Source organism: Dermacentor variabilis, chromosome 10, assembly GCF_050947875.1.
Source record: "Dermacentor variabilis isolate Ectoservices chromosome 10, ASM5094787v1, whole genome shotgun sequence".
Lineage (NCBI taxonomy): Eukaryota > Metazoa > Arthropoda > Arachnida > Ixodida > Ixodidae > Dermacentor > Dermacentor variabilis.
The window spans coordinates 25,084,207-25,108,847 of NC_134577.1; the positions used below are offsets into that span (position 1 = coordinate 25,084,207).

Genomic DNA, 24,641 nt, shown 5'->3' on the forward strand with positions numbered 1-24,641 from the left:
TTAGTAAAATGCAATGTGAATAAAATATATCTAAAAAAAAAAGAGGTAAAGCCCATTTAAAATGTTAATGGGCTTTACCTCTTTTTTTTTTTTCAGATAAATTTTATTCACATTGCATTTTACTAACCCCTCCCTTCAGTTTTCTATTTTTAATGAAATAAACACTACTCCTTACGATTCAAACTGCATTAAATGAATTTTTAAATTTTTTTTTAACATGCTTACTCGAGAGTGACAGCATCGGGCGACATGATGTCAGCTTGTTTTGACATAAAACAAAGTTCAGTGTTATCAGGGGATTTTGCAAAGGCACTCAGGGAAAACCTGGAAAACTCAGGGAAATTGAAAATGTCAGCTTGGTAGGCACCCTGAATATCTTTGTTCCTCATTACAAAGTAGATTTGAGAATTGGTGCATGTGGCTGTTTAACCATTGTATGTGGGACATTTTATGGGTTGTATGGGTGTGCAGCCTTTCCGGAGGAGTAGCATGTATCATAAAAGCTAGCACTTTTTATTTATTTCTTGACCATCACAACAAATGTCAGATACCGAGGTTGATCTTTAATAAGCATGCCAGGCAAATAATGACTCTTCTGCTGAAACTACTGCCTTGTTTGTGCTCGTTTCACACAAGGTTGGCATTTTGCAATGTATTTCTTTACCATGTTTAGTTGCAGTGCGTGCCCGTTTCATCCACCATAAATCACAGCCATATGTCTGTGGCGTTATGGGATTTAAATACGCTCTAAATTCGCGATAATGGAATCCCGCGACAATGAAATAGTTACGTGTCTCTGGCAAACGCCCATAGGACTCAATGCATTTCATACCTCTCAACGACGAAATGTATCTTTACTACAATTCCGTACCAACAAAATTTGCCGGAACGTAACCCCACTTATTACCTATTCGCACAAGGCTAGCAGGCTCCAAAAATTGCTCAAATGCGATTGCTTTGCACTAAACTTGTATAAAATACCACCACATTAAACTTGCGTGGGTGCCGCCATCCTTGTTTACGAAAACAACGAAGCACCGGAAGCGATTGCATGCGCAGGAAACAGGTCATGGCCGCCGTCTTGTTTGTTGATCGCCTGTGTGAAGCAGCACGCATGTTGCTACCAGCATGTGACGACGGTTTTGGCACACCTAGTGCAGTGCATAATGTGTGCCTTGGTGAGAAAAATGCAGCAAATTCAGGGTAATCTGCATCCCACCGACATGAAATTGTTTATGGTGCTTGAGATGGCGGTCGCAGCATGGAGTACCACACATAGGGCTGTGATTGAGCGATCATTTGGGAATACGTATCCCATGCTTCAAGAATGCCGGTCTTTGTGCCATCCAACAGGCGTCGCATGTGGATATGTAGACTTGCGTGAGGGGACTGTAATCTCAATCGATTGCCTTCGGGTATATGAGATATGATTACTTTCGCACTCGACACTAGATGTGGTGGTACCTACAGGCAACAGTGTGCGCTGGAGAAATGCTGCTGCATGCTTGGAGCGCTGTTGCTCCTGCGCCCTGGGACGACTTACGCAAAATCTCGCAAAAGTGATTGTCTCTCCTAAAGCAATTGACCGAGAATACTGCTCCACGGCTGTGCTGCCACTGCTGATCGATGCATGTTACGCACTTTGTACTGTCGGCAGTGCGGTTCTAGATCCTCGAGCAAAGCTTGCCAAAGTAGGTTAACGGAATTTTTACAGTAAAGTTTCTTTCCGTGACACATTACCTGTCTATGCGGTCTCATTTTGTAACAATGAAATTCTCGCGAAAGCAAATTTTTTTTTACGTTACCACCGATTTCGTTATTGCGAGGTTTGATTCTAGTACTTGTCTCGATTAATAAGACTAGTGGTGCCATCTGTTATGGTTTCCATTAAGTAGAGCTCTGCCCTAACAATGGAAGTCTACACCTTGCACCTTATACAGATACAAGTGATGTACAATTTTAATTTCTTGTGGTTGAAACAGGAAGTTACTGCATGCAACAAAATAAATAAAGGAATACAGCATGAAATGCCTGCTCTGTGTGGAATGAGAGATGACCTTATTGAGTAATGAAAGTTGCGAAGTCCCTCAGTCACTGACAAATTGTAGCACAGTGACACAGAGAAAGAAAATACGACAGGTGTGTGCAGGCTCTGTCATCTGTTTTCCTGTCTGTCTGTGTGTTCGTGCACTACAGTTTTTCAAGATGTTGAACCGGCAGGCCCGAACTCCGCAATTTTCTCAGTTCAGTCTCTCACTGGTGTGATTATTCTAAACTTCACTGACAAGCTCCACCGGGTACACAGGAAGTCAGTTCTGTGGAAACCTGCGAAGTGGAGGTAGTTTAGTGAGAAGGAAAATTGGCATTCACCTGCTAAGTGAACGGTAAGTGTTGAAGTTAAAGAAAACTTTTCCAGGAGCCAAGATTAATACCGAGATCAAACCCAGGACCAAATCCGTTCCGCAGTTGGTCCTGGGCGAGGCCGAACTCGGAGCGTAGCTTTCCTTCTGAGAAACTGGTATGGGTTTCCTTGGTAGCGCAACACAAGTCGTGGAACTAATCAAGCAGGCGAAATGCGAGAACACCCATGTACTTAGAGTCAGGTGCACGTTAAAGAATCCCACGTAGCCCAAATATCCAGAGTCCCCCACTACGGTGCGTCTCATAATCAGATTGTGGTTTTGGCAGGTGAAATTCCATCAGTTAATTTCTTCTTGAAACTTTGTGCTAATTGTCACGTGGATGCCAATTTTTACCTTTGATGATATACCAGGCACTGCTGTTGTGCACCTATAATCGAGAGGCTTAGTGTGTGCGGCAGCACTTGGAAGCACAGCCAAGGTGCCTGTGTCAGCTCTGAGGAAACATTTTTTTCGTTTATCCTTTGTTCATAAGAAGTGAATGAGCAGTGTGCCAGTCTGGGTTGCTTAGTTTATGCCTCATGGACGCTTCACCGTGGTGGTTGCTTGCAGCACTGTGGAGGCTACAAGCGTTGCTGGCTGCCAGGGAGAGCATGCACCGCTACAAATGTGTTTGTGTAGTTTATTCATCTGCTCCACGCGCGCAGTAACGCCCTGCACCCATGGTAGTGCTTGGTTCATTGCGTAGCAGCTGCAAGAGACTCATTGCAGCAAGCTGAGGTTGAAATCCTGTCTTTTTCGTGCATTACTCCTCTCTGCTGTGAAGCCAGAGCCTTTTGACTGACAGCATTTTCCTGGTTCTGCTGTGTTCAGTGGCATTGGTGGCTAAACGTGCTGTCGTTTTGCTGCCGAGCTCTTTCTGGAGTTTTTCCCAGTGCATTTAAAGCTACTTGCTTCACTGCTTTTGTATAAAAACTTCCTAGCAATACTACACAGGCGATACTCCCAATGCTCCGTATTGCACTAGGCATTGTCAACCTGCGTTGTTTGCGTTAAATGTAGAATTTTTGTTGCCACAGTCGAGAGCTGAACTTTTTAAAGATTTGTATTAATAAAAACTTGGGTAAACGGTGGTTAGGTTCAGTAAGGCTTGAACTGGGGCTAGTTGGCATGACATCGTTCAGTCTAAGTGCTGGAATTTCACACAAGGGACAGGGAAAAGGAGACGGACGAACATGTGTGTAGTGTTCGTCCATCGCCTTTTCGTTGTCTCGTCTGTGAAATTTTAAAGCACAGTAAACGAAATGGCAGCCAAGTTGTGGCCAGTTTTCCTGCAGATTCACCTGACATTGTGAAAAGAAGCTCAGCACTGCTTTCTTCCTTTCTCAGACACATATGCATCAAAACGTCGTGTAGCTCACTAGAGCTTATTCCTGCACCATTATGTCGGTTGATGTGTGTGTTGTTGCTGTGTATAGGAGCATTAGCATTAAGTGTTTGTTGCCAGCAATACACGGGCTGCGAGACATTGCAGCGTTAAAACGCCTCGTAGTCTCACAGTGCTGCGGGGAATGACAGAGATCGCGTGTAGTTTCGAAGATGTCCTGTATGCAATGTTCCAAATTCTTTATATTATGGTGAAAGAAACTAAAACTGTATACCTTACGAAGGCTGTAGTACGCCCTTCTGCACTGGGATAAAAATGCAGGTGAGCTTGCTGTTGTCATCACTAAAAGAAAGCTGTCCTTCATTTGTGTGCTCACTCATTGAAAGGAGAAAAAAAAAAAAAAAGCAGTGTTGAACCCCATTAATCTGTTAGGAGAATATGCTCAGGTGGCTGAGCACTCAAACACCTGGTGTGATAAGCCTATGGCTATGTACTTCTGCTGCTGTGCAAGAAGTCATTGGTTCAGTGCCCCACTGTGGAGGACGTGGAATGCAAAGACTGCTACGCAGTCTCTTAGTGATGGTGTTTCAGGGCGTTTATTAAAGGGACTATAAAGGCAAATATTAAGTGAAGCTAAAGTGATAGATTGGTGTTTGAGAATCTCTAAGGCGTCAATATTATTGCGAAAAGAGCCTTAATAGAGAAACCGAGGTAAATGCAGGACATGATTTAGAGACTCCCGTGGGACATTTAAATACTTGCTCGATGACAAAAGCACTCCTCAGTTGAATTCTTTCACTAGTACTCAACCACTCGTTGCAAAAAACATAATTGTATTGTATTATCAGATGAAATAAAATGCTACTTCTCCAGTTCCAGTATTTTAGAAAAAAGAACTCATTGAAATTATGCTCGACAACGACGCGGGCACTCAAAAGGCTTTGTTTTAGCAGTTTCATTATCACATAGTGTTCAGCTGGTTTTGCTGCCTCACAAAACACGCACTAATTGCCAGTGGCAGAGAATTCAACTTCCATATAATCGTGTGGGACGCCTGAACGGTCTGCGCCAGTTGACCAAAAAGCAGCTGCAGCGGCGAATCCACCGCTCTGTTATCTGTCTGTGCCGCTGTCTGTCGGGCGCCATTTTACTCACCGACAGCAGAAAAGAGTGGTAATGACGTATGCAATGCCGCCACTCCCCTCGTTGGGTGGTGGGAGAGTTGAATTTCGGAAAAGGCATTTGGATCCTTCAGATGCAATTTTGTCACAAAAAGTGTCCTTTCTTGGCACAAAATAAGTGTTGCAGGTTTCTGGAATGGTATTTAAGCAGTCCATGTCTACTTAGTATTTGCCTTTAGTGTCCCTTTAAACTGCTATCAATCATTCAATATCAGTTCAGCTTCAAATGAATCTGTTCCCTTGCAAGGGAGAGTTATCTACCATAGGGAAAGTTGAGCCAGAACAGTCAGCATAAAACTTCATTCGCTCATGACTGACCATTGCAAAAGAGTACCTTTGCGGCAGAGGTGCCGCTTGTGAAAGGAGTGTTGTTTTTTTCCCCTCTGGCACTGTGTTACTTAAAATCTGATGTCACTAGAAGGGAGCCTGCACACTTCCGGCCAATCACTATCAAACTTGTATTAGGTTGCTGCGCTAACTAATCTTACCTGCTCTCTCGCACGACGTTCGTCGCTGGCTTCTGTGCACCTGCAGTCTGAAGCGACCGAGAGGCAGCACATCGACCTGTTCGAAGAACAGCCGGTGGAAGGTCGTCGCCGCCGGGCCCTTAACGTCCGCTACATCGATGATGACATCCTGCTCCTCTGAAGAATGTGGCAGCACGTCGTCATCTTCATCATCGGCGTCTCCCGAGCAGCAACAGCAGCCACTCCGCTGCCCGCCTCTCTACCTGCGGAGGGAGAGCACCCCACCACATGTCGCTGTGCTGCCCACTGTTGTCTCAGCAACCGCCCAGCAGCTATCGTCTTGTCGGTGATGATGACACAGTGAGAACAGTGTTGTTGCCCAAGAACATTGGCAACCGCTGAGGCCTGAACAAGAATACTGTGTGTGTGTGTATGTGTATGTGTGCGTGGTTGCAAAAGACGTGCTTGCATAGTGAACTGAAGTATTGGCTGCAGTCCTGGACCTGAAACACAAGCCCACTGCAGGGCGTCTTCATCAAAAGGAGGCATGGCAGCACAGCTGCAACGTGCAAGTGTGTGTGTGTGCTCGCAACACATGTATTGCACCAAATGAACCAGTCTCTCAAGATGTGCACGTTGCGAACATTACCTACTTGTGTGATACTGTACTGTGTGCTTGGTCTGTCACATTTGCACTTTGTCTATAGAAGTAGTAGTTTGGGGTATGGGGAGGGGGCAACACTGTACAGCTTTGACTCTTCATGTAACACAGTCCCATCGCCCACGGCTACTCCATTGTATTAGTGTTGGTGTGTATCCTAGTTGACCATTGGCGAAGGCACTTGCAGTAGGAGCATGCTGAAAGTGACATGTTGCCCGCTGTGTGTACCAAGCGTGTCACCTGGTGAGCTGTAAGACATCCCCCTCCTGAGGTTCACTGGTGCTGGAAATTCGCTGTGCTGGCACACGTCATTTCTTTGACTCTACACCTTTCTGTAGATGTTTCTGTGATGCAGAGAGCCCTCCCAAAAACATGAACAAACTGGCTGTCTGTGTGTATAGACTGGAATCATGATTTCTAGCAACCATCAGTTTTCAGTTGTGTGTTGAGACAGTGAAGAAATTAGGCATTTGGGCAACTTCAAACATCATGGGCAGGTACGAATGTCGACCTGTAGCAATAGAAAAATGAATGGCACGCTGACGACGGTCTAGTGTTCGGATACCGTGTGTGCACCCAGGGGACAAGCAAATTGCTGCAGGAACACTTGTGGTGCTCACAAGGTGTGCCTGCATGGGTGAAATTTGGCTCATTGATATAATGTGCTCATGTGTGAGCGTCTGCGATTTGTCATATGCTTTAGTAAGGCCATTAAGTACATTTACAGCTGTGGTAATTTTAAGTTGCAAAACAAAGGAGGTAGGTTATTAGTCATTTGGAGCCTGTAGTTTTCAATTGTGGCAATTGGCGCTGAGAAACATTGTCATAGTATGTCATAGTTGTGCGCAACCACCTAATGGTGCTATATGAATCAGTCTCAGAGTGCGCTTGGGTGAATATTCATAACATGCAATGTCTTAAATCTAATTTTGGATTTCTCGCATTGCCTGTGGGTTTGTTTGTGGGGGCAGGTTGCTTGATGTGATGTAGAGCCCTTGGTTCTTGCAGTACAAGGGAGGGGGGATGTTGCCTAGCCGACTGCCGTTCTGAGTGCTCCTGGACATGCCCAAAGTTCATTCCTTCATCTGCCTTTTTTTCTTTTATTATTTCCTGTAAGCTACACCATCAGGATAATTGGGCGAGATGATGTCATCATTGTCGCATTGCCTCGGCCACAATTCTCAGTTTCACAATATTTCAATGCTCACTACCTCCAAAAGGGCCCCCAGCAAACTGGATGTAATTTTCATCAACACTATCTGGTACAGCAGTTGATGTATCCTAAAGTTGGTGGCAGCACTGTTTGAGATGCAAGCCGCAGCATGTCTTGTCTGCAAATTCACATTTCTTGGTCTCTGTCGGAGAACAGTAAACGGCTTGTTAAAAACATAGTTGTTGGATGAGCTACTGGCAAGTTGCTTTTCATATTTCGAGAAAGCAGTGTCTACAGCTTCCATTTGCTTTGTTCACATCCATGTGTTCCGCCAAAGCCGAACGAGTTTTGGTGTTTGCTTTAAGTGCTGTCTTGGCCTGTGGCATCTCGTCGCCATGGTGAGTGTCAGTCACTAGAAAAGTTGGCAGTGCTTTTGGCAGGAAAAATGCTTGCGGAGGGCAGCGTTTAAATAAGGCTGACATACCTGCCACAGTTGCTTCCTGTTTGCTGGTTTACCTTCTGACCATATTCTTGGATGTGTTGTTTTGTTCGATCTCATCATTGGAACACTGGTGGGCATAGAATTTTGGTTTTTGTTTGCAAGCAGTATTCAATTTCTTTTTCATATTTTTCTTAATCTTTGTTTGTCACTGAAAACCAATCATAAGTGTGGGGTTTGTTCCTTTGTTTCAACATGTTTTGTGATGCCATGTTTTTGCTGTTCCTTTCAACTAGGTCAGTGTTTCGTGGTCCCATTGGAACCTAGAGTCCATACTAGTATTTCTTCATGCTTTGTGTATTCTAACATGCTTCAACATGAGTTAACATTTACAAGCGTTAGCTTTCTTTTTTTTTGCAGCGCTTTATCTCGTTATATGGTGGAACGTTTGCAGTTGCTTTCACCCTTTCCCTTGGTTGCATTTTTAATAGCAAATATATTGTAGGGATTTTAGTATATACATCTAAGAGGGTGAGTATTGCAATGATTAGGATTCATGGGCAGTTATAGGCAACGACACAAGCATCTCCCACGAGCCACTGCCGTGGTGTGTTTTATTCGAGGCTACAAAACGATACTGAAAATTGTACCTTGTCTTCTGTGCAATTATTTTGGCATACTATAATGCAATGTTGTGCCATTTTGCTTGTTTGAGGACATTTATAGTATGTGTAATCTACTGTAGAAGCATGGTGGCATACATGAAGTGCGAAATTTCGTTCGGCGAGATTAGTACCTACATCCTAAGCTTGATATCTATGGCACTTTTCATGGTGTTGTGGTCAATGTGACTCTTTTTAAATATATTTTTTTTCTCAATTCTCATTTGGCAGAGTACTTCTTGTGTTAATGAATTTTGGCTTGTTAAATGCGTGTGCGTTTGTGTGTCCAAAACGCGTGGTATTTAAACAGTGCTTGGTCAACAAGCATGTGTACAGAAGCATATCGCATGTGTAGAAAAAATCAGTTTCACAGAAGCCGTGAGGTTAACCCAGAGCCATGACGTTGCGTATTCAGAAAATGTACACTCGGAGCATCCTGTTGTTTCCCTAGCAGACATTCATGTATAACATTTTGCATCTTTGTCATCCCTATAGTTTTGAGTGAAGATTTCTCTATCTCGTGTTTGTTCACAGATTATTTATAAATGCCTACCTATTCTGGCCTGTACTATTGTTTGCCAGCCAAAATAAAAGTTGTGCTGTACATAGCATGGCCTTATGCGTTTTGAATTGCTATGAATACTGCATCAGTATGTGGTGTTATAGTGAAGCTTTCATTGCCTACCAAAAAAAAAAGGAGAGAGTTATGGTAGAATGTACTAGATATAGAGGGAGTGGGTCCAGCTTATTGAGGCCGATTTGGTGGCGCCACCGTCGCCTTCACCTGAATGAGCGGCCCCGCGCGCCCGCATGTACGCTTGTTGCGTAGGAGACTGTCGCACACGGAGGAAGGAAACTCGGGAGAGGCCCTGACGTCACTCTTTGTGAAGCCGGAAGTTGGCGTTGCTCCGCCTATCGGGCCAGCTCTCCTCTCTTGTTTACATTTCTCGCGAAACCACGCCGCGCTGCGCGCAACCGTGCTGCTCAGACCCGCGCGCTCCGCAGCAATACTAAACAATCATTTTAGCACGTTAGCATGATTCCGCCAAAGAGGGCAAAATTTCCCGCGGATATTCCTTCGTCCGTTGCCGTGGCGCGGTACATTGCGTACAGCGCTGCATGCGCGTTCATTTCACAAACTTTAGTTCCTCCTGTCCCACCTGGCCACAGCAACATACGGTAGAGCACGGTCCAGATAACGCAGCGCAACAAAACACGGAGATCAACGCAAACCTGCCCACACGGCGCCTTTGCCGGTACGAAACCTACGGAGTAACACGTGTGAGCGCGCAGAACAATAGCAAAGCCGCCGCCATTGTGGCCCGAAAGGCGGGGCCGCTACAGCAAAGAAATAAAAAAAAAAGGGCAAGAAAAAGGAGAACCTACAACGTCATTTCCTCCACACCTTTCTCCTAGCGTGCGGAGGGGGTAGGACCTCTCCTCAGTTTCCTTCCTCCATGCTATCTCAGCTGCATGGAACTTTGACAAGTGCTTCACTCTACTGATACTACTACTCTTAGGCGGAAACATTGTACAGGGTCCTGCACATTTCGCTGTGCCTGTTCGAAAAAAAAAAAAAAAAAAGGTTTTGCGCTCAGCGCTGCACTGTTCTCGCTGAAATTCTGCTGAAAGATCGCATTTTGGAGTCAACGTCGTTTAGTACAACACTCGCCACGTTTAATTTCCTTAAGAAAAAAGTGAATTTGCCTTCAGAAATGGGGATGCGAGCTGCTGCAGCGACAGCGCTAGCATAAACTTTTATCGTTGCTGCATGCCGGCAGCTACTGAAAGCAGACGAAGGTTTGTTTACACGTTGTGAAAGTCATTGTGAATGGATGTGCCTCACAGCAATTTGGATCGCGCTCCCCAATCGCGTACGTAGCATAGAGTCTTGCTGAGTAAACTCTGTCACGACCATTTTTAATAACCAGTAAAAAAAAAAAAAAGAAAGATTGGGTCTATCGCAGTTTAGAACGACAGAAAGCTGAGCTAGTTGGTAAGGATTAATTATGCAAAAAAAGGTGAGGCGTGCAGACTCTTCTGCCCTGTCTGCACGCCTCACCTTTTTTTGCATAATCTATCGCAGTGGTTATTGCGCAAGTGACAATATATAAAACAGAGTTCGTTAGATTTTTTTTCCCCACAAGACATTATACCAGCCGTATTTTATCGCAATAGCGTTAAGGGCCCCGTGTCCCAGAAAATCTGGCGTCAGCGTCGACGTTCGTTTTCCGAGAATAATTTCGAACCACGTATACCCGGTAAACATTCCGGTTACATGTGCAGGGTCGGACGGCGCGCCGAATATAAGTACCTTGTCCGGGTTCGACCGGTAGCCACTTCGACTCCGAAAGCAGATTCTTTATTCTCTTCTCCGTACCCTGATGCTTTGAGTTTAGGATCATTAGTCCATGCAATTTCCACTCACATGGGCTCAATACCGCATGATACGGAAGAAAACTGCACACTTCAACGAAACGCTTCGCGCGGTGCAAAGTGCAACGCACGGGCAACTGCAACGCGCCAGATTGGTCGCAGCTGATAAAGTTCACCGTCTTTAAACAAGTTCGCCTGGTGGCAGCTATCGAATGTGTGATGTTGCTAAAAGGCATGGAGGAAGGCATGCTGAAAGGAAACGACCATGAAACTACCATCCCGTCGTAGAATACCCCGTTCGTAAATATAACCACCGTACCGCCGTACAATTTGAATCGATGAACGGCACGGACAGCCATCGATACCAATGGGCTGCTGCTTACCACACGTCAGTGAGGTAAACCTTCATTCAAATAATAAAGCACGAATTTTAATAACAGAAGTCCAATAAAACAATGTATGCTTACTTTGTAAAAAAAATAACATGTTAACTGTGTTTGTCGGTTTGTCGGATAATTTAAAAATCAAATGGATGAATAAGTGGATGGATGCCATGAGCGTTTTTTTCTTTTAGACAAAATAATGGGTTGAGCCTTATTATTATATTGTTTAATGCATAAAATTTATGACTATTGTTTATGATTTAATATTAAGATGGATGAATCTTGGGTTGAGCCTTATTATTATATTGTTTAATGCATAAAATTTATGACTATCGTTTATGATTTAATATTAAGATGGATGAATGTTATGAGTGTCCCCTTTGGAACGGGACGGTGGGCTGCGCCATCAAGCTCTTGGTATTATAGCTAATGTCTTACCTAGGTTAAAAAAAAAAAAAAAAAAACACACATGATGAACTCTGATAACCAAATTTCCTGACCCCCTATTGTGAACTTTGCTTTCGTACGTCTCCGTTTTTTGTCGTTTCTCCACTTTTCTTTATATTGATAAATGGATAGATGTTATGAGCATTTTCTTTGGAACGAGGCGGTGAGTTGCGCCTCCACGCTCTTGCTATTATACTTTTTAATGTCCTACATAGGTTAAAAAAAACCTATGAACTCTCACAACCAAATCTTTTGGTCCTCTATTGTGAACATTGCTTTTGTACGTCTCCATATTATATTTCGTCGCGCTGAGCGCCCCTAGTGGAAAAAATACAAACTAAAGTATTGACGAAACTACAGTAGTTCCACTTGTGCGCTTCATGCTGGAACACGCCGTGGTTGATCTTTCGCCCTCTGTGGCGGTCCATGCAACTTGAGCGCGTGTGGGGCCATTGTAGGCTTAGAGTTATTTCACTGTATAATTGTAGGGCCTCGGAGTCGTGGATAGATGCTATAAGCGTCTTCTTTGTAACGGGGTAGTGGGTTGCGCCACCAAGCCCTTGTTATTATACTGTCTTATGTCCTACCGTAGTCCTACCTGTGTTAACCTATGCGCCCCTCACTGTGTGTAAGTGTGTGTAACTGTAACTATGTGGATACACTGTGTGTAATAAGTGCTGCCTAGTGGTGTCCAAATTCACGGCGTCCACGACACAGGGTAACGCCCCCTAAATTTAAAATGCGAATCTTGAAGGCTATGCCAGCTATGCTTTTGCAGGTTGAATGCGCCAGACGCGATTGCAAGAGCCAAATTACGTTTTAGACGTCTGGTTATGGTAGCAAAAAGCAATTGTATTACAATTTACTGAATCTTCATTCTAAATGTTATGCAGCAAATTAAAAAAAAAAGAATACAAATGCTCTTCCTCTCTAAAAGCTTATCAGAAAACAAACAACAACAAAAAAAAACCTCTTAGTAAGCACATTCTCAGCAAAGTAATTGTTTTGAAGCTCCTCTTCGATAAAGCGACAATTTGCAAATATATTTATAATAACATTTAAAGTCTCATTTTTCAAGGGATGCAGTGTTGCAGCTGAGATCATTTGTTGTTTGATCACTGTAAAGGACGCATGGGTGGACGAATGAGGAACGAAGCATGTGGAGGGTAGGAAACTACACTGAGAAGGGTAGGAGGTGCTGACGAGAGCGAGAACTTGTGATTACGGTCATAGGAGGAGAGATAGAGGAGAGTAAAGAAGGGGGAGAAATGGTGGGGGCGCTCCGTATCCCACGATGCAACGCGTGTCGTGCGCGATTATGAAGCTTGTGAATCATGGCTGTGGTCCAACAGGAGGCTGCGGCACGCTCCTAGTTCTCCGGTGTTGTTGCTGCTGCAAGTTGTTGTTTCCCGTTCGCCCGCCACCGCCGCGCAACCTGGACGCGTGCTGAGTGCCAAGTGTTTTCTAATCTGGTGCGATCCTTTTGTTTACGGACGAGTGGGCGACCTGCTAGGGACATCGTCTGCTACACCTTGGAACGCCGTCGTCGTCGTCTGCACGAGTGTTGTGGTGCTCGCGTCGTCGCTGAACTCGGGATTGCTTGCAGCCTCACAAAATCGCGGCCAACGCTAAACAGGCGTGGGTGAGACGGGACAGGCCACGTCGGAGGGTAAACATGTGCTTTTGGTTGGCCCCGCTCTCGTGTGGAGCCGGAACAACGTGCTCCGTTCAACATTTGGGCGCCTCGGCGACCGAACGCCGTGCTTCGACGTGCTGCCGTGCGTGTAATAAACAGCGAGCGCGGTGTTTTTAGCGCCGTCTTCGAAGCGGTAAACTCTCCCACCGACCAGCTGCACCGACCGACGTGAACGGAAACGCTCGGTGACGGAAACGACAGTGAAAAGTGTGCGATAGTGAAGAATTGAAAACGAAAAGAAAGCAAAACCCACCGACGGTGCGCGCAACCTAGGCGATCGCTCAGCTTCCCCACCTTCGTTGTATGTGTGTGTTTTTTTCTTTCGTTGCACTTTTATTTTTGTAACCGCTGTACCGGCCGGAATTTTTCATTCGCCTCTCGGTTTGACGGCGCGACCGACTTGCTTCGACGATGGCCTTCGCCTCGAACAAGTTTCAGCGGTGCTTGACGGAGTCAGGTGAGCATGTTTCCTTGCCTCCAGCCCGCTTGGTTCTTTTGAGCAGCCAGCGCGCGGCGGCTGGCTGTATCTGAAACTCGCATAAATTGTTCCCCCATCGAGCTCCCACCGCGCGGGAGTTGAAGTGGGGTCTGGGCTGCCGCAATTGTCGCGCCGCGGAGTGCTTTGCATGCGTGTACCCTGTCCAGACGATAACGAGCTTTGCGTCCTTTCGCCCTTCCCGGGAAGCAAGAAAAAAAGAGAAAAGCAGGTTGTCCTACCGTATCGCGGTCTAAAACTGCAGTGTCTTTCTGCACGCCCAGCAGTGCACTATGTGCACGCATGAGACTCCCGCCAGGTTGTTCCCACTGATCAGTGCCAAATGAAGCCGTGCTGCCTGCGTCCATCCGGTTACGCGCGTGCTTGGGTAAGTGTAGCGGGTCCCCTCGCATTTGCGCGATCTCGGGCATCGTCAGCACGTGAGCGCGAGGAATCGCGATCGAAAGTGATTGCACGGCCCATTCATTCCACAGCGCGCGCCGACGATTGCCTTTTCGCATGGCTAGCCCCGCGAGCACGGTTCGTCGGCCGTGACCGCGGCGCAACATCCCGCGCTCGTGGTTCACTCAAGCAACGCACGTTACAAAGCCTGCTTCACGTGCTGTCGTCTGTTCAGGAACGGTCGTTTGCGATCGGTTTTTATTGCTGTCGTCATCTGCTGCAGGCGATGTATCAAAGCGTTGCGGGACGCCGCAGGCCGCTTTGCGCGTAGATTATGCAGCCTCGGTTGCAGTCATATTCCTACGCTAATTAGACGAACGGCTTCAAGGTTGGGAGTGCGCGACCTGAGGGCCTCATAGTCGCGCCAGAAATTGCAGCCTCGGCTGCTGGCGTCGTTGAACAGATTGACTGATCTTTATCTTGTATACACATGCAGCGGACAGCGATATCTTAATTCACTTCTTTTAATGTGCAAGGTACGTGTCACTAATTTTGATTTGCAGCTGCTAAGGTAATAATGGTACCCAGAGAAACTGTAAACATACACAAACACATGCTTGCGCTGAAAACATTTCAGAAGGTGCCCCCGCCACCCTTCCCGGCCCAGCTGTGCCAAAATATAACCTCTTGTTGCTATGCCTCACTCCAATATCACCAAGACGCTATGCATGTGTTTTTCAGTTGGTTATACATGAAGCGTGAGAAAGGAGGACGCACCTCTACTGTTTTAGCTACTGTGCTGGGGCCACTGCTTTAGTGAAAACAATAGAGTGCAGTGTGCAAAGGTTTTGTTTGTCAATTGCTGTGCCAGTCGTTAACTATATTACACTGTCCTAGACAAAACCAGAGCAAAGCCACCTACAACATAACAACTGAAAATCCATATGTTTTCGTTTGCGTTAGCCTCTTTTATTGAACCAATATATTTTTATTGATAGAACGACCTACCTGTTCTGTGCATTGTCTCCAGCATGCACTGTATGCATAGGCTCATTGTTATCAAGCCACTTGTGCAGCTATCTCAAGATGAGCAGCACAGGGAAGCAATGCATCGTTCGTGCATGCAGCAACCTTGCAGATAGGAAAATGGTTGTTTTCTTTGAGACCCTGGCTGCTATAAGTAGCTCACACTTCATTGTGCCGTGCCACCTGACAGGAACCTGTGCGCAGATTTGCAAGCTCTTGGAAAATCTTTTGACCAGGAAGCACAGACTCCTTTTTCTGAATAGTGTCCTTGGGATATGCCTTTAGAAGTTGCTGAATGTCATATGTATTTAATCCGAATGAAACTAAGGGGTCAGGGAATATGGACACTTGAATTATTCAACAGCAGAGAAATAGGGTAAGTAGCAGCCTGCAGGTAATGTTTCAACAAGGGGCCTGGTCTTCATAAGGACACCATGAATCTGATGAAGGCAAGTCCACTTGCCATAATGTCGCCTCTGTGCTGAGACCTAATCAGTTATGTAGCTAATCTTGCTTTTAGACTGTGCTTATAAACATCTAAGGCTTAATAAAGATCTAAATGATGGAAACACAACAGTCTGAAAGTGTGCTGAAATGCTATTGTGTACTGTGCTATGATAAATTAGTGTGCATTCTTGCATAACAGCGTGATAATTAAAGGGGGCGTTTCCATGATACACTGTCTGGGAACATGGCTTAGTTGCAGATGGCTCAAGTTTCTAGGACGTTCGTTCATTACTGTCAGTCGCACCAAGTTGCACTGAATTGAGTTGATTGATTGTTGTCCGGGAAGGCTTTAACTCTTTTGTTGCCACGCCTGCAGGAATCAGTCAACTTGATCGTCAGTTATTTAATGTGGTTTTACAAATTTCTGTTGGACTTCTGCTAACAACATCATGCACAGTCTGAAATGACGACTGAAGTTTCAACATTCACCCGATTTGATAATTTGGAAACTTTGGGAGCCTGGAAAAATAAAACTTCGACTAGAGGTATCGTTGAAACTAGAGGTATTGTGCTCCTGGCCCTTCAATAAGAAGATGCAAAATTTGCACTTTAATCGACTCGGCAACGTAATTTTAATATGACAGCAGCAATGAAGACACAGAAGCTTCTCTCGGATTGTCAATTTCTTTACCTGACGTAGAGGCTGTTTTAACAAGGTCTCAAACAACAGTAGATGCTCATGAGTGCATGTTATTTTCATAATTGTGTTAGACTAATAAAGTGCAACTTTATTTGGCCCACCATAGGTTGCTTTTAACCATCAGCACTTCGACAGTATGGGAAGGCTCCAGCATTACTTGAATGCACACTATAATGCATTACTTGCACAGAAAAGCGGATCGAACACAATAATCCAGTATGAGGAGGCTTCTGCATGCTCTCTGACCTGACAGCCATTGCTTCATGAGCCTGAAGAATTCAGTAAAAAAGCGCACCAGGTGCTGTCTGTGATGAGTAAAAACAAATGCTCCCTCTACAAAAGGAGCTTACCCATTTTCACATTTGCAAAGCTACTTCTTTTCTGCATAGCATGAGCATCATTATGGCTAGTATTGATGCCAGCAAATCACGGTAATAGTTCTTTTTCATGATATCACTTACAAAAGTTGAACCAGGTGCATTTTTTGTATATTTCATTTTTGTTTTCTTTTTGCTGTCAGTATACTTATGCTTGAAATAGAAAGTTATCACTTTCAAACGTGTTCCTTTAGAGGCTTCATTGAAGCTTCGCATAAGAATTCCCAAAATTTGTCTGAGCAATTTTTACTGCTATACATCCATTCAAAAGACCAGTGAACGGTCTATAATTTTATGTATTGCAGTACAGGCTGCGACTACTATGTCCTGAAATAAAATGTTAAAACATAAAATCACTAAAAATGAGCACATGTGCATATGTCTGGCGGTAACGAAAAAGTTTGTAGAGCACTACAATGTGCCACAGTGATCACTGGCCAACGTGGTGACCACTAGCCAGCAACCACCCAATGCGCTGCGCGCATGCCGTCAGCATGCTGAGTATCTCGTCGTCGTCCTTTGTGATTGGATCACTGTGTGGCACGTAGTAGTTCACTACAAGTTAATGGTGTGTTTTCCTCATCTTGACAAATACGTTTTGTCACTAGCAGGCCTTACAGCAACTCCTATCACAAGGACATGTTCCGCCAGCCACATGATGTAATGACCAAGTTCCTTTTGTTCTCTCATACAACTGAGCCATAATTTAATATATTTAGGAACCAATCTTATAGGACGTCCTTGTAGTGTACCAGAAGTGTGACATTAGGCTAACAGTATCATCAGCGACAGTGCATGCAGGAATGGTATTCTGCATGAGGAATTCGCACAAGCGTTGATTGAGAGTGTTTATTTTGCCCAGGTTTGCACTTTGTTTAAAAGAATCGCGTCTCTGTAGGTGAAATGACAGGTGCGGCAGGTGCAGGTTTTTGCAACTTTTCTGCGGCCTACCATGCCAACTGCATTCTTTGCTGCTGCGATACATCATTCCGTGCGTCCTTTCTCTTGTTATTATTGCATTGTTCTAAGGGAAACTTTAAAAGCAGGGCTTGCCTTGCCTCCCCCCCCCCCCTCCTGGCCTGTTCTGGCGCTTATAGAAAGCAGAATGGTTCTCGCTATGAACTCATTTGAATGAAACATGTTTATTCAAAAGGAAAAGCTGTGTTGGAATGGGGGCCTTCGGGAATGGATTCTTCACTTGGGCCCTGAAATATTTTAGAAACCTTCATTAATATTGCAAAAAAAAGAGTAAAGTACAGCTCTAACTTTGCACTGAAAAAAAAAGAAGAAAATGACATATGGGAGAATATATATGTCAACCATACCTATTTTAGCATCCATAGTGACTTAAATTGTTGCATAACATCTGGCAATAGACCATTTTGATGTACTTCATGATGTAGAAAACATGTAACATGTGGTTTAATTTATAATTTGACATATTTACTGATATATCAAATACATCAAATGTAATATATTCTCTTTGAGAGCACGCATACATACAAATGTCAAGTTTACATGGTAATTTCTTCTTCTTTAAACACTCTGTGTATCATTTCTCTTTTTATTAGTGCAGTCTGCAGAGGCAAAATTTAAAAGCAGGGCTTGCCTTGGGCCCCCCACCTGTTCTGATGCTTATCAAATGTAAATGGATTTTTCTATGCAACTGCTGAACTGATTTAAATGAAACATGTTACATTCAAAAGAAGAAGCTATGTTGAAATGGGCCTTTGGTAGTGGAATATTGAGTGAGGCCCTGATACATTTTAGGCGCCTTCATTAAAATTGCAAAATAAAACAGAAGTGCAGCTCTCTAACTTTGCAAAAAAGAAAAGAACATATGACAGAAGATATATGTAAACCATACCTGCTAAAGAATCCAAGGTGGCTCAAATTGATATATCACATGTGGCTACAGACCTTTTTCATATATATATTGTAGTGAATATTCTATTTAATATATATTCATATATCTTCTAATATATCATATATAGTATGGAATATATTAAATGTAATATGTTTTATTTGAGAGCACACATAAGTACAAGTCTCAAGGTTACATTGTGATTTCTTCTGCTTTAAACACACTTTCATGTGCTGTTTAGGGGCATGCAAGCAACACCCCCCCCCCCCCCCCCCCACACTTTCTTTTTTTTTGCTACACAACTCTTTATTAAAGTGTGCATTCCTTTGAAATCTGAAAACAAATTGTCCATTTTCAAGCTAAGTTTCAGAGTTTAAATCAGAACCCTGTCCCCAACACTCGCTAAATACTATTTTTTAAACACCACAAGTTTCTGTTAACCCTGTCTTATCCACTCAAACCTCCACTAAAACATATTTCCACATAAAGGAAAATTAGAGCTTGTTCATCTTTATTTCTGGCCATAGGGAGCACATCTGCACAAGAAGAAACAATGAAATGTTACTTGAGTAATAACCTTATTAGTATAGTAATTAATCAATTACTGATTGGTGCATTGAAGTATCTGTTACTGAAAACTCGCTCTTGTGTATCACAAATGCTTATGTATAGGCTATGCATTACATTTCCCACACTTGAGAATATCCAACTCAGTGTAGAAGAAAATGATACTTTGGGCGTTTCAGGGTTAAATTAGCTGACTGACTGCCTGGTGAGACCGTATCTGCATTTCTCACGAGTCTAAATCAAGACAGCATAGTTGTTCTCGAGCTGAAGTTTCCACCTAAAAACATTCACATGCTACACATGTAAGCAATAGTCATAGCAGACTCAAGCTTACCAAACCATTTTGTAGTATGGTTTACATGTAGCCATTTGATACATATGACCACAGGTTTCATGTTTCAGGGTAGACCTGTTTTCTGCTGTGTAGCACTACAAGTTGAACATTCAGTTATGCCGATTCTTCATATACAACGGGCAATGCTACCAAGAAATAGTACTTCATCTTGCTTGCTAAATATAAAACGGAGTCCAATGTGAAGATGGGCTTAGATTGTTGGAGCCTGCATGGCTATAGTTATACAAGGGCTATCCACTGGCTAGTTACATTCCCATTGTTTAGCCAGTACAGCCAAATGTTACTAGCCCTTCATGGAACTACTGTTCAGAACAGAATATTTTCTGCTCCAATACTCAGCATCACATCAATGTGGTCGCTACTGTTTTTTGTTTGTTTCTTTTTCACCGTCAAATTACAATAGGCACCCTATTTTATGTTGCCTTGCTGGATCTTTAGAGTGTTTAAGTAAAAGGTCCTGCTTCCATGATTAAGGTTACAAGTCGAGCATTCAGGTATGTCTATTCTTCATACAGAGCAGGCAATGCTACAAAAAAAAAAGTGCTTCGCATATGAAAGAAAGATGTAGTTACCCAGACAAAAAAAGTTGCTCAAATCAGTTGGAAATTTTCACTGTTGGAACAAATTGGATATTTCCGTATGTGTTTTGGGACACTCATTGGAAAAATCAGACAGGTCCATTTGGACCAGTTGTTTTGAACACAATTCGACTCAGTTGTGTACCCAACTTGTGGTATACAGTAATGCTTTGTTTTGTGACTTGAATAAATGCTAGTAATGTTCACTTCGACATCCCACCATAGCCAAGGTAACTTTCCATATGCATTTGGTTTAAAGTATGTCCTATTATTGTTGTCGCCTTAATCTTTCACTTGTTTTCATTTGTGCAGTATTTGTTTACACCCCTTCGTTGAAAGCATTGCTGTCATGAGGGTATGAATAAAGCAGAGCAGTGCTTTTTGCCATTAGCTTGCATTAACCCGCCATGCTTTCTCAAATTTGTGCACAATTCAGTTATTTGACTTTCGCACACCTGTAGTATTTGTTTTGTAACTAAAGTTGCTAAAGTTGCTAAAGCATTTTGTGTGCAACTTGCAGTCACGAAGATGCAGTGTGTATGTATTGTAATAACGTTTTCACAATAGGAGGCTATAAATTTGCCACAAGATGAGTTATATAAAATCTTGTGTGTCCTTTCTGTGTTATTCATTTTGACACTCACCTCTATTTTCTGGTTTCCTCTCAGCCTCTGTTTCTTCGCATATACAAGGTCCTTATTGAAAGTAATGCGCATTATCTGGGAAAAATAGATTTATTGACTGGACCTGCACAAATGGTTAAAAATCTTCAAAATACTCTCCCCCTCCATCAATACACTTGCGGAAACGTGTCTACCACGCCTGGAAGGCACCCTGAAAGTCATCGACGGGCATGTCTCTCAGGAACGCTTTTGGATGTTTTACACAGTCTCCCAATGCTTTCCTTTCAGCGCTCTCTTCAGTCGGGGAAACAAAAAAAGTCGCATGGAGCCAAGCCAGGACTGTAAGGGATCTAATGAATACATTGTACAAAAAGGAAAAAAAAAATAAAGACTTGGGAAGGAAGAGTACAAAACGACAGATTGAGCACTCATTTCGTACTCTTCCTTCCCAAGTACTTTTTTTCCTTTTTTTTTGGTGCAACAATGTATTCATTAGATCCCAACCAACTCGCCCAGCAACAAGTTCTACTCGACTGTAAGGGAGATGGGAACCACAGGGGTATTGCTCCGGGCCAGGAAGTTGGTAACGATGAAAGACGTGTGTGTGGCTGAGGGCATTGTCATGGTGGAGCTTGACCGTGCCATTGATGTCAGCCCTCAAGCGCGCGACCTGGCATTTCAATCTCTTGAGCACCTCCAGGTAGAAGGCTGAGTTGACAGTTTCTCCCTGCGGTAGAAACTGAAAATGGACGATTCCTCATGTGCCAAAGAAGACAATGAGCATCGTTTTGATGCGAGACTGGCTCATTCTAGCTTTCTTGGGGCGGAGAGATGATTTTGTGTGCCACTCGCTGCGCTGCCTTTTTGATTCTGGGTCGTACTCGAACATCCAGGTTTCGTCTGCGGTCACAACAGCATTCAGAAACTCCGGCTCATTTTGAATCAAATCCAACAATTCTTGACAGCGCAAAACTCGAAGCTCTTTTTGATCTTCCGTCAACACTTTCGGCACAAGCTTCATGCAGACCTTGCGCATTTGCAGATCCTCGGTCACTATCCCACGAACCACAAATGTGGACATGTGTAGGGTAGAGCCCTCGCCACATTTCCCGACCAGTTTTACCACGCTGCCATTCATAGTCGCGCCATATTAAAATCATGCGCATTACTTTCGTAATGGACTTTGTAATTGCAATGCCTTGTCAGTTGTGTGCATTTTTCAATGCTAGTTGTTAAAAGTCTACAAATATTTTGTCAGCCATTGTTCTTGCACTGGTGGTGCTGGTGGCTCTGTGGCAGCACCCAAAGTTAATTGTTCCCTAAAAAGAATTTTTCTTTTTAAGCTGCAGTATTGAACAAACCGGAGACATTTGGAACGGTGCTGTTTCTCTCCATGCTCACGATCATGCCCTTATATGAAACTGGTTGTGTAGTGTGTACCAATGTATAGGTGAGCATCGACTTTGTTCATATATTAACAGTTACTAGATATCATACACTGGTCTGCTAAAGCTTTGGGCTGTCAGGCAACAAGTGAAGATCATATAAAGATATGCAGCTAATGGATCCTTTCTATTCACCCAGCACTTCATAAACTAGCTCACATCTCTTGTCAAGTTGTTGTTGGACTAATGCAGAGTGAGTTGGACTGCTCTAGCATGAGGTCTTACTAAGCTGGGCTACTTGCAGTAGTCCAAAGGTAGGCCGGACATGGGCTCCCCGGGACTACTTGTGTTAAGTACTGAACAGAGACAAGAATTGCACATGGACATGCGACTGGAGGGACTCAGCTTGTCTCTGCTTGGCATGTGGCACAAATAGTAAAAATAACCAGTAAATAACTGGTGCTCTAATTAGTTCAACGGATCTCACACTTTGCCATTTGTTTCATTAGTGCAGCCCAGCAGCATCTGCATTACCATGGTATTTTGCTGGGCTAGTTGGCCATGGTTTGGCCAGGAACATGCACTGAGCCGCTGTATGTTGCTGTTCATTTCACATGGTGCAAGCTTTTTGTGGGACAAGCTCACTGCACTCTTTGCATTTGTGGGACAGGCAAGGTGCTATGTTCATGCAGCTACCTGGTTTTTATCGTGAGAGGAGGATTGACAAGCCAGAAAAATCCAAAAATGAAATAGAGAGAGAGGAGGAGAAAGCAAAGGAAAGGAGGTTAACTAAACTTTGTCTACTTTTCTACCCTACATGTGGGGAGGGGGAGTGAAAGAAAGAGAGAGAAGACACAAGCCTTGACTGCACTTTCACATGCACTAAGCCAGGTGCAGTGTATGTAAAGTCAGGCAGTGAAGTCTGCCGCCTTCAGGTATTGTAGAACAGCTCGAGTGGCTTTCTGGGCTGATGAGCTGTGAGGTCATGCTCCCGTTGCCTTGAAATTCTTTCACTTCGAAATTTATCAGTTTTTATTGGAATCCTGAATTGTATCCTAGAAGAGCTAAAGTCTAGGCGTAGCAAGTTTCAACAACTTTCATTGAGTCACGACTGCCCAAATATTTGGAAATTTACTTTGAAATTTGTGATGTCACACTGATGTATTAGCTCTCAGGTTTCAGTGCAAAAAAAAAAAAAGAAATTTTAAGGGAAGCTTTCTTTGCCTCTTCCTTCAATTTTTCCACTGCTGCTGCTGCTGTCTTGCACGCTGCGTTGGGAGGTGGAGGCAGAGGAAAGGCAACACGAGAAATTCGTTCGGACCCTTCCATCGCGCTCCACAATGCCCTCTGGAGCTTTCTGGGCGTCGCCACAATACCATCTTGGCTGTTGTAATTATCCGTCACCCTCTGCGAAAACATCGCACAAACTGCAGCGCTTACCCTTGTACTAATGTGCAACGGTCCAGTGGGGAAGCAGATAGAATGGTAGAGAGGAGGTCAAGAATGGGGTTAGAACTGACGCAGTCACGGAACAAGGGAATAACAGCCTTTCCACTCTTCGATCGCATACATGGAGGGAGGGCGTTCAGCGTACGGTATGTTTCTGCTATTTCTGAAAAATAATGAACATCGTGTAAGTTTATCAAGCAGACAACTAACGCAAGGCGTGTGGACGCAAGGCTGCATTAAAGCACCGTAGCGCCTAGGCAACATCACGAAAGTGGCTGCAGGTCAAATCAACACTTCTGTGCCCTCCGCGGTAGCTTTGTGGCTATGGTGTTGCACGAGGAGATGAGTTCGATCCCGCCTGCGACAGCCGCATTTCAACGGGGGCAAAGTGCAAAAAATGCTCATGCACTCACTCCGACTAAGCCGTGCCTCATAATCCTGTGGTTTTGGCACGTACAGCCCCGTAATTTAGTTAAAGTTTAGCACTTCTGCCATGATGTTATGTGCCTTGGGAGGCAATGACAGTGCCAACCTTCTTGCAAGCTATGAACAGTGGCGCACAACAACACCTCAAGCAAACACGCCTCTTCGTGCGTTCTGCGTGTATTAGCAGACAAACAATGGTTAGTGCATGCATGGTAACTTTTAACGTCAACTTATCTCTCTCGTATTGCAATAGACGCTGAATAATTTAAACATTCGCCGCCAGCAACACCACTAATTATCATCAGTCAAAGCAAAGAGCACAGAAGGCTTCACTTACATTCTTTTCTTTTAATAATTCAGCTATTACAGCAAAATTGACAAGGATATATTGTTCTGGAAGAATACTGTATCATTGTAAAGTGATTTGCTTTCGTTTTAGCGTCCATTTAAGATTCACCTAAATCACGGCCGTAGAACAGGCACTGAGCTGATATCATGAACAGATTCTCAAAGTGCAGGGTGAGTGGCACGGGCCATCATCACCCGCAAGTCCAGAGAATGCTGTGAGACTGTCCTGCTTGGAAGCTGCACCTTGTGGGTGCCGCCATGTTGTGTGAAACGAATGGCCGAACCGCTGAAATGTCACAGCTATGGTGGCTGGAGGGGATGTCACGGCCACCTCCTGAGAAACAGAACCGAAACTGACTTCTCAAGCATACCTGCAGTATTAAGGCGGAAGCCTTTAATGGCTCATT

At 44.1% G+C, this 24,641-nt stretch overlaps 2 protein-coding genes across 11 annotated transcripts in view; both read left to right on the forward strand.

Annotated features, from left to right (window-relative positions):
• Positions 1-8,918, forward strand: part of LOC142560177 (lysine-specific demethylase 4C-like) — a 62,636-nt gene extending 53,718 nt beyond the window's left edge. For 6 of the 9 annotated variants that reach the window (XM_075672069.1, XM_075672068.1, XM_075672067.1 and 3 more), the window contains one exon: positions 5,463-8,918. In XM_075672069.1, the coding sequence (XP_075528184.1) occupies positions 5,463-5,745 (283 nt within the window). In that variant the 3' untranslated portion in view covers positions 5,746-8,918. The remainder of the gene's footprint in view (positions 1-5,462) is intronic. The other 3 variants (XR_012823311.1, XM_075672075.1, XM_075672072.1) reach the window with 2 other exon arrangements.
• A 3,924-nt stretch (positions 8,919-12,842) lies between these two features.
• dop (microtubule-associated serine/threonine (MAST) protein kinase dop) overlaps positions 12,843-24,641 on the forward strand; it is a 297,922-nt gene continuing 286,123 nt past the window's right edge. For both annotated transcript variants that reach the window (XM_075672078.1, XM_075672079.1), the window contains exon 1: positions 12,843-13,669. The gene's annotated coding sequence lies outside the window, so the exon portion shown is untranslated. The remainder of the gene's footprint in view (positions 13,670-24,641) is intronic.